Source organism: Hipposideros armiger, unplaced genomic scaffold (assembly GCF_001890085.2).
Source record: "Hipposideros armiger isolate ML-2016 unplaced genomic scaffold, ASM189008v1 scaffold_753, whole genome shotgun sequence".
Classification (NCBI taxonomy): Eukaryota; Metazoa; Chordata; class Mammalia; order Chiroptera; family Hipposideridae; genus Hipposideros; species Hipposideros armiger.
The window spans coordinates 280879-290684 of record NW_017732103.1 but is presented as its reverse complement, the minus strand read 5'-3'; the positions used below and the strand labels follow the sequence as shown (position 1 = coordinate 290684).

Below are 9806 nucleotides of genomic sequence, written 5' to 3'. Positions count from 1 at the left end.
AAAGAGACGGCAAAATTCAGCAGACACATAAACACTAGAAATTAAAACCAACTGTAAATGATAAGGGGGAAATGATATCAAAAATAAAGACTTTACCTATTTAATAAATGGTGCTGGGAAAATTGTACTGACACATGAAAAAAAATGAAACTGGACCACCTCCTTACACAATATACAAGAACAAATTCAAAATGGATTAAAGACTTAAATGTAAGACCTGAAACCATAAAACTCCTAGAAGAAAATATAGGGAGTAAATTTGCAGACATTACCCTGAGCAATATTTTTACTGATACATCCCCGTGGGCAAGGGAAGTAAAAGAAAAAAGGAACATATAGGACTACATCAAACTTAACAGTTTTTTCACAACAAAGGAAACCATCAATAAAACAAAAAGGAAGCCTACTGAATGGGAGTAGATATTTGTCAACGAGATATCTAATAAGGGGTTAATATCCAAAATTTATAAAACACTCAGGCAACTCAACACCAAAAAAACAAACAACCCAATTAAAAAATGAGCAGAGGGGGCCAGCCGAGTGGTGCGATGGTTAAGAGCTGGCTTGGGGGGCCGGCCGAGTGGCGCGATGGTTAAGAACTCGCTTGGGATGCCAGAGGGCCCCGGTTCGGATCCCACATATGAGGGCCAGTGACACTGCCCTCTACAGCTAAGATGCTGAACAACAGCTCGACCTGGAGCTGGGCTGCCCTGAGTCGCCGGCGACGGCGTAGGCTGCAGTCCCTGTGGCAGTGGATTGCCATGGGCTACCGTGTGTGGCCAGCAGCCAGCGTGAGCGGCCAGCAGCCGCAGTGAGCGGCCGTCCAGAAGCCGGCGACTGATCTGCCTCGCCAAAGAGTGCAATGATGGTGCCAACTTGGGCCAGTGAAGCAACGTCCTCCACAACTAGATTGAAGAACAAAAACGACAGCAACTTGTCTGTTCCCCTTCCCCCAATTCCCCAATAAAAAAAATCTTTAAAAAAAAAAAAAAAAAAAGAGCTGGCTTGGGATGCCAGCTCTGAGCAGCAGGGCCCCAGTTCGGATCCCACATATGAGGGCCAGTGACACTGCCCTCCACAGCTAAGATGGTGAACAACAGCTCAACCTGGAGCTGGGCTGCCATTAGTCACCGGCAACGATGGAGGCTGCAGCCCCTGCTGCAGTGGGTTGCCATAAGCTACTGTGTGTAGCCAGCAGCCAGCGTGAGCGGCCAGCAGCCAGTGTGAGCTGCCAAAAGCCGCTGTGAGCAGCTGTCCAGAGGCCAGCGACCGATCTGCCTCACCCAGGAAGAGCACAATGATAATACCAACAAGGGCCAGTGAAGCGACGTCCTCCACAACTAGACTGAAGAATGAAAGACAGCAACTTGTCTGTTCCCCTCCCCCAATTCCCCAAAAAAATCTTTAAAAAAAAAAAGTAAAGGAAACTCCAGGGCTAAATGGCCTCACTGGTACATTTTACAAAACATTTTATGAGAGCAGCATTACCCTGATAACAAACACTGATAACAATGTTACTAAAAAAGAAAAGTTTACATCTGTATCCCTCAGGAATATGTTAACAAAAATTCTTATAAAAATATTATGAAATGAATCCATTAATATATAAAAAGTATAGTACATGATGACCAAGTGGTGTTTATCTGAGGAATGCAAGGTTGGTACCATTTGAAAACCAAACAGAAGCACATCACCGTTAACAGAGTAAAAGAGAAATGACTGCCTGTGGGACTCAGTAGTTGTGGAGAGAACATTGGAAAATTTGATGTGCCTTGGTAATAATAACTGTCAGAAAAATTGGAACACAGGGGAATGCCCTCAGCTTATAGAGACAACAGCTAATATCACATTAAACCCTTTCCCATTACAACTGAGGAAATGGCAGTGATATCCACTCTCACCATTTCCATTCAACATTTTACTAGAATTCCAGACAACTCACCTAACACAAGAATATGATATAAAAGGCATACAAATTGACAAAGAAGAAGTACAACTCTTATAATTCACAAATAATGTAAGTATTTACATAGAAAACCCAAAAAGTACTAGGACTAATAAGTGAAATTATCAGCTCACAACACACAAGTTCAATGTATAAAAATTAATTATATTTCTACATAATAGCAACAATGGGAAAGTGAAATTACAAAAATAAATATTTTTATAACAACATCAAAAGTATAGCAAATTGCTGGGGATATATCTACCCAAAATACACAATGCCTCTGCACTGAAAACTATAAAACCCTGTTGTGAGAAATTAAATAAATTGAAGTATCCCATGTTTATGGACTAAAAGATACAATACTGTCATCATGGTATATCTCAAAAATGGTCTATAGATTCAATGAAAACCCTGAAAAATTGCAATAGGTCTTTTTAATCAGACAAGCTGTTCCTAAAATTTATCTTGAAATGCAAAACAAAGAAATCTAAAAGAGCTATAAACATTTTGATAAAGAAGAAAACAGAGATCTTACACTCCTTAAATTTAAGAATTATTATAAAGCTATGGTGAGACAGTGAAATACTGGCCTAAGGATACGAAAATTGATCAATGGAACCAAACAGAAAGTCAAGAATAAGCACACAGGGCCGGCCGAGTGGCGCGATGGTTAAGAGCTGGCTTGGGACACCAGAGGGCCCCGGTTCGGATCCCACATATGAGGGCCAGTGACACTGCCCTCTAAAGCTAAGATGCTGAACAACAGCTCAACCTGGAGCTGGGCTGCCGTGAGTCGCCGGCGACGGCGTAGGCTGCAGCCCCTGTGGCAGTGGGTTGCCATGGGCTACCGTGTGTAGCCAGCAGCCAGCGTGAGCGGCCAGCAGCCGCAGTGAGCGGCCGTCCAGAAGCCGGCGACTGATCTGCCTCGCCTGGGAAGAGCGCAATGATGGTGCCAACTTGGGCCAGTGAAGCAACGTCCTCCACAACTAGACTGAAGAACAAAACGACAGCAACTTGTCTGTTCCACTTCCCCCAATTCCCCAGCACTGTTCCCATCCCCCCAATTCCCCAATAAAAATAAAAATCTTAAAAAAAAAAAGTATAAGCACACATGTATGGTCAATTAATTTTCATCTCATGTGGGAAGGAACATCCTCTTAACAACTGTAGCTGGAACAACTAGATATCCCCATGGAGAAAAAAGTGACCCCCTACCTCACTCCATATTCAGAAAATAATGTGTGGTACAGCACAGATCTAAGCACAAAACTGAGAACCACAAAACTTCTGGAAGAAAACAAAGGAGGCTATCGTCACAACTTTGAGGTAAGTAAAGATTTATTGGACAGAGCACCAAAAGCACTCATCACAGAAGAAAAAAATCGCTAAACTATAGTTTAAAATATCTACTCATCAAAAGATACCGCTGAGAAAATGAACAGACAAGCAACAGATTGGGTAGAACAATTTGTTCTACAAATTGATGATGAGAAGCAAATAACCCAATTTGAAAAAGGGCTTACAACTAGAACAGACACACAAAAGAAGATATATGAACGGCCAGTAAGCATATTAAAAGATACTTAACATCATTAGTTTTCAGGCAAAGCACATCAAAACCACAGTGAGATAGTAATTTCACACCCGCTAAAATTGCTAGACTCAAAAAAGTGACACCAAATGTTGTTGACACTAAACACTGGCAAGGAAGTGCAACAATCAGAACTTGGATACATCACTGGGGGGAGTTTACAATGGTACAGTCACTTTGGGGAACTGCTAGGAAATTTCTTATAAAGTTCAGCGTTCACTTACCCTAGGACCCAGCCATTTCATTTCTAGTTATACGCCTGAGAGAAATGAGAATGTTTGTACAAGGTGTTCACAGCCCCCTTATTTGCAATTGCCCAAACCTGAAAACATTCCCGTGGAATCCCGTACTAGGTCAGGGGAGCACGCCTGGCTTACTCGCTGGGCAGGGCGCACACGGGGAGACAGGGGGCATGCACTTCTCCACGTACCAGCCGTGTGACCTTGGACACGATGGTCCACTCCTCTGTACCTCCACCTCTTTTGCTACGAAAAAGGGAAGGTTTCTTGGGAGGCTGAATTGACACATGCAACGCACTTCAAACAGTGAGAAGCAAATAATAAGCTCCCTAAATGATAGCTGTTATCATCGCCCAGGAGCTTCAAACCGGAGTCGAGTGGGCCCGCTTGTTTCTGTGGGCGGCTGGAGCCAAAGTGGGGGCACTTGGGTGCTGGGAAGTGAGGGTCTTCTCCCATGTGCATTCTTAATGGGACTTATGGTGGTAGTGGAGGGGGTTGGAGACCTTTATGATGCCCTGGAATTGAACAGCTGTCTCTCGTTTGATGTCCACAGGTTTTCACACCTGAGTCAATGAAGACCCTGCTGAGTCAGCAATAAACCTTTCCTTTTTGTGGAAAGAGGGCAACACTGAGGGGGGTGGGAAGAACCTCCACCCCGAGAACCCTCTCAAGCAGATCAGTTTTAGGAAAGCATATACACAGAAGTGAAGATCTAGAAAAGTTTCCATTCCAGCTTTCACCCAAGAGAGACACTCTGCAGAGAAAATGGGTGGGCTGCCCTTAGCCCTCATATCTTTTCATGCCCTCACCCAAAGGACGTCTCACCTGCTCCCCTGGAAGTATCCAGCTTTAAGTTTTGTTTGCTTTCTTTGCGTTGTTTGTTTTCTAAAGGATTTTGCTCTCCACACTAATAAATATCTTGGTAATCATAATGCTCTCTCCTCTCTGTTTTTAGAAATAAATTTTATTTTTTTTATTAAATGAAAATAAATTTAATTTAAAAAGGACAATGATTAACACAGGTTAATAAATCTGTGATATATAGTAATTACAGGTTTAAAATGAAGGAAAGGGTAAAAGGAATGAGCTTTTCTAAGGATTTTTGAAATAGTACATTTTAACATTTGAAATCATTTACCAAACACACGAGGTGCATGAACTAGAACTGAAACACGATATTTTTGTATTGAACACATGAAAAGTCATGTGACGCTATCACTTAAAAGATGGTGTTCACTTGTGGTGGGGAAGTTATTATTGTACTCAAACTGAATTGTTTGGCTCCGAGGTGGAGAGTTTGTGTAAGCTATGCTATTGTTTGTGGAGCAGTCACTCTCCTCTGCCTTGGAACTCCTGGGCAGATTCCTATGGTTCCCGCCCACTAGCGGGGCGCTCGGCCACGGGGCTTGATTTGGCTGACACAGTGTGGGTGGAAGTTTCAGCTGCCGGCTCACAGAAGGTTGAAGGCACACAGAAAGCTTCTGCTGGATGGATCTCCTGTGGCTCCCATCTTCCACTGTGAGACTGATGACCAGATAGCGTGTCCCTCAATCCTGGCCCCCGAAGAAAAAAATCCAAGGACCAGATGGAGGGCCCCCCTGCCTGGAACGGAGCCACAGACCCCAGCTGGAGCCAGTGACATGCACTGTGAGGGGAAACAGGGTTGGCTTTTTGAGCCCCTGGGGTTCTGAGGTTGGTTTTTCCATGGCATTATCACATCAAAAACTGATTAAAACAGCCTAAGGATTTAATTAAGTTCTACAAAATGGGGAACTTAATCAAGAGGAAACTCACCAGGGACTTCGCAGCACCTGAAGTTCGTTGTGTCCATGGCCTTCTCTAACCGTGCAGTCGCTGCTATGTGGAGGCTGAAAACCAGCCCGATGTTGGCACAGACGTCACACAGGACACCTTAGGATCAGGGGTCACCAGCCCTCTACTCAGGTGAAAGTGTAGGTTTTGTTATTGAAACAGGGTGAGAGAGGGTATCCACCAAAGTGGCTATCTCCTGCTTTAGGAATGGATTATTTCCTCCTTCTGAGAAAGAGACAAGAAATATCAGAATAAAGTCTTTCCTGAAATAAGGTCCTAAACAGAGTGATTTGGTCTTCCAGGTCCAAAAGTTATCTACTATTAAGACATGAGGCCCTCCACAGCCCCAAAACTATGCAAATGAGAACTCAGGAGAGAAAAACCTGAAAGCTACTTCCTATTTAAGGAGAAAGGATGCTGATGGATCTCAGGTGTGGGCCAAGGAGCTGCTGGCCTCTCCTAACTCACGACCTGCCCAGGCCCAGATGACATGGCAGATGTCTCCAGAGGGGACACTTCTTGGAGCATCTGTTTGATTAGGTGCAGAAAAAAGGGACAAAGTAGCTGTGTGTGTCAGTGCAGGATGGGGTGCCTACCACAGAGTAGGGATGATCAAAAGAGGTTTCTTGGTTACTGTCACTCAAAGAAGCAGGCCCATGGCCTCAAGAAAAGGCAGTTTTCTAGACAACTCTGGTGGCCACCTACATCCAGGCAGTGGCCGCTCAGTGGGCCCACTTCAGTCGTAGCTCTTGAGTTTCGGGTAGAAGAGGGCTATTGGGTCGGTCTTTAGCGGTTGGTTGGGTGGGGTCCCAACACTGAAGGGCAGGGAGCTACATCTTGAATGAGAAGACCACTCAATGGAACAATGACACAATCAGATTTTTCTGAGATTGATTTTCTGTCTCTAGTTATTGAAATATCATCATCTTTTGGTTGTATTAGCTTCTGGAAAGTAGTAGCTGAAAAGTCACGTGGTGGAGGCCATGGATACAGGGAAGAGCAAAGAATTAGGGTCAATAAAGGCAGCTCTCACAGTCTGCCTCTTAGAGCCAGTTCACCCCAGCGTCAGGCTCAAGGTCCAGAATCGCGTGACGTACACCAGATCTGGAAGCAGCTCGTTTGGACCCAGAGTCCTGTGAAATACAAGAAAGGCTGCTGCCCCCGTACTTTACATGCAAAAGACGGTCACAATAAATGTGCCTGCTTGAAAAGCGGAAGACTCGTGATGCACGGCAGTGGCCACCCCCAGGGATGCCGGGCCCCTGCGCTGGGGCAGAGTCCCTGGGTCTCATCCTGACGTCGGCTCCCCACCCAGCGTTCTCCTTGCCTGCGCCCTCTATTCCTGGCTGCTCTGTGCTCTGAACCCGAGTTTGTCCACTGGTGACACTGGCACCCCAGCTTTGTCCTGACTGGCCTCAGCATGGCATACCTTTCCCCATCGCTTTACTTTTAACCTATTGTGTCTTTTATATGTAAAGTGCATTTGTTGTAGGGAGCATATAGTTAGGTCTTGCTTTTTTTTTAATTGAATCTGACAATCTATGCCATACATTGTTTGTATTCACTGTATTGCTATGACTAAGTTCAAAATTACCGCCTTGCTATTTGCTTTCTAATGGCCCCACCTTTGTTCACTTTTCCTCTTGTTCTGCCTTCTGGCTTTTATTTCTCACAAGCAGAATAGAAAAGCATCTTTACATATAAGGAACTTGAATTTCTGGGGTGCATAACAAACTCTCCTGGGGTCCCACAGCGAGTGAGGCCAAGGATGTCGCAAGTCTGGGTCTTTCATACCAAATCGCGCTTTTTCCGTATCACTGCCCCACTACACACCGAGAGGCAGTCTGGTTTATCACAATACTAATACCTTGAAAATGAACTCTGGGTCACCTTCAGAAACTCAAACTTGCCAAGAGCCTGTCCATCTCCTGCATGTAGAAACGGTCCCCCAACCAGAGTCAAAGGCCCCTGGAGGAAGGGAACTGTGACTCAGTGTCCCCGCATCCACAGGCCATCGCCCCAGCCTCCTAGTCCCACGGCCTCGCTCAGTAACTCCTGGAGCCCCGCAAAGGGACGGGCCCGTAGTGGATGAAAGGAATATAAAATCAAGGCACAGATGGGTGACAGAGGAGACCAAGTTTCCAGTCAGGTGGGACACCAGTGCTTTAGGACCAGAGGGCAGGGCCCAGCCGCCACCCCTTCCCTAACGGCCCCTGCCCGGCCAGGTACGCGGACACCCACCTGTGCTCAGCAGGAACCACAGTCCAGACTGGGCCCAATTTTATTTCCCAACATACTTGGGCAATGGCTTATTCAAAAAATAATCTCCCAACACATTTACATCAATAAATCTTCTGATTTGGGATATTTCTACATATAAGTAGCAATAAAACCTAGTGGCCGTAAAACCAAGAAAAACTTTTGCATGTCCCACTTGGAACGCAGGCACAAATACACTAAAAACTCAGCTTTTACACTTAAATTCTAGGTTTACACTCATTCAGGCAAATGAATTAGTGTGTGTCCTAGAAGTAGTAGATGGAGCCTAAGGAAGCCAGTTCCCCATGCTGACTTTAAATAGTGACTCCTCCCCTCCTTTGGGGAGTTTCAAAGCTCCTTGGCCTTTTCTCACTTCCTCATGTCACCGCCGACATTCACAACACCGCTGCCTGACTAGCCCAGCTCTTTAGATTGGCCGTGTAACCTTTAAAAGCAGAAGTTTGGAATATCAAGCTGCAAGAAATAGAGTCAAATTAGGAATTCTGCCCCTGGGTGGACAAATTGCCCCAATCAGGCACAAGCGGGATCTGGTTCACTGCTGGGGACACCAGCAGGAAAGGTTATTTGCAAATGCCATATCGTTCAAAGGACTGTGGCAACTACACCCTACATCTATAAACTTTTTGTGTTCTCGTTTTATGTGCTTGCACTTGACTCGGGTGGATCTCTAGTATGGAGCATGTTCTCCATTCTGTCGTTACCCACCTTCTTCCATGATTGTTGGCTGTTTCAGTCTCTTGAAAATCATTTAGCATCTTTTGCATTTTTGTAGCAATCAGCATGCAGGAAATATATGCATATTTCACTTCCAGTTCTGCAACGGACTAGTTAAAACATTAAACTTCATAGCAGATCGAAACGTTTCTTTGGGACAAGGTCTTTACCACAGGCTATAACAGCAGAATCTCACCCAAAAAGCAGAAGGATTTCAATAACCACTACACCAACCAAATTTTGCATATTGCCTTTATTTTGCAGAAAATGCTCCCTGCTGATTGTCTTTGGCTACTTTGTCAAAAGAAAAATATAAACAGTTGCAAGTTTAACAATACAAGAGATTAGCTACCTACGCTCAAAATAGACCCTTTCTGGCGAGCTGTTTCTCAACTAAAATCTGCTGTCTCCAACTCTGACATCATCGGTGCTCTGCAGCCCCGCCCCAACGGTGAAAACTACTGGAAAGCGACAAGGAAGGGAATCGAAAGTGTGCTTTTATCTCACTAAAGTAGGACCAGTGGAGTTTACAGGTTCTGATGTCCCAAAGTCGCCAATGTGCTGTATGAGGAACAAACCAAGGTGTCTGAACCCTAGCAAATCATTTTTGCTGTGAATTGTGGCGAAGGAGGCCAACCGCCTGCTTCCACACTTGAATTCACCTGCAGCACAGAAATGACCCTGGATGGCAGGCCACGGCGGAGGCCGGACGCGGGTGGGGCCTCCTGATAACAGCTCGAGCATTATTCTCCTCTGATGTCGGAGTGGAGGTAACAAGGCCCGCTCCCTTCCCCTGACCCGCGAAGCTGCCGCCGTGTACCTAGATCGCTGGAAGCAGTGCTTGCTGCCACGACAAAGGAGCCATTGCGTGTTAAGACGCGCGCGCGCGCTTCACATGGAAGGGGGCGACACGGGTGTCCACGAGGCCATGAGGCGGGCCTGGGCCGAGGCGTCGTACTGGCTGTCCGGAATGTCTGCGGCCGTGGTGGCCCCGTCGTACAGCGGGGAGCCTGACGACGAGCTGGCCGAGGCCGGGTGGGTGAGGGGCGCAGCGTGCGCGGGGGACCCCCGGAAGAACTGGGCGCCCAGCCCGCGGGACATGCCTGCCGGCGGCGCGCCGGGCGAGACGGCGCCGTTGCTCACAGCCCACAGGCTGGGGTGCTGGCTGGAACGGAAAAGGGGAGAAGCAGACATGTCAGAAGCCTGACATGGCGGGGGGGGG

General features: G+C 46.2%; 1 protein-coding gene across 2 annotated transcripts in view; it reads right to left on the bottom strand.

Moving 5' to 3' along the window:
* Positions 1–9368: 9368 nt before the first annotated feature.
* TBXT (T-box transcription factor T) overlaps positions 9369–9806 on the bottom strand; it is an 8698-nt gene continuing 8260 nt past the window's right edge. For both annotated transcript variants that reach the window (XM_019628181.1, XM_019628182.1), the window contains exon 8: positions 9369–9749. In XM_019628181.1, the coding sequence (XP_019483726.1) occupies positions 9476–9749 (274 nt within the window). In that variant the 3' untranslated portion in view covers positions 9369–9475. The remainder of the gene's footprint in view (positions 9750–9806) is intronic.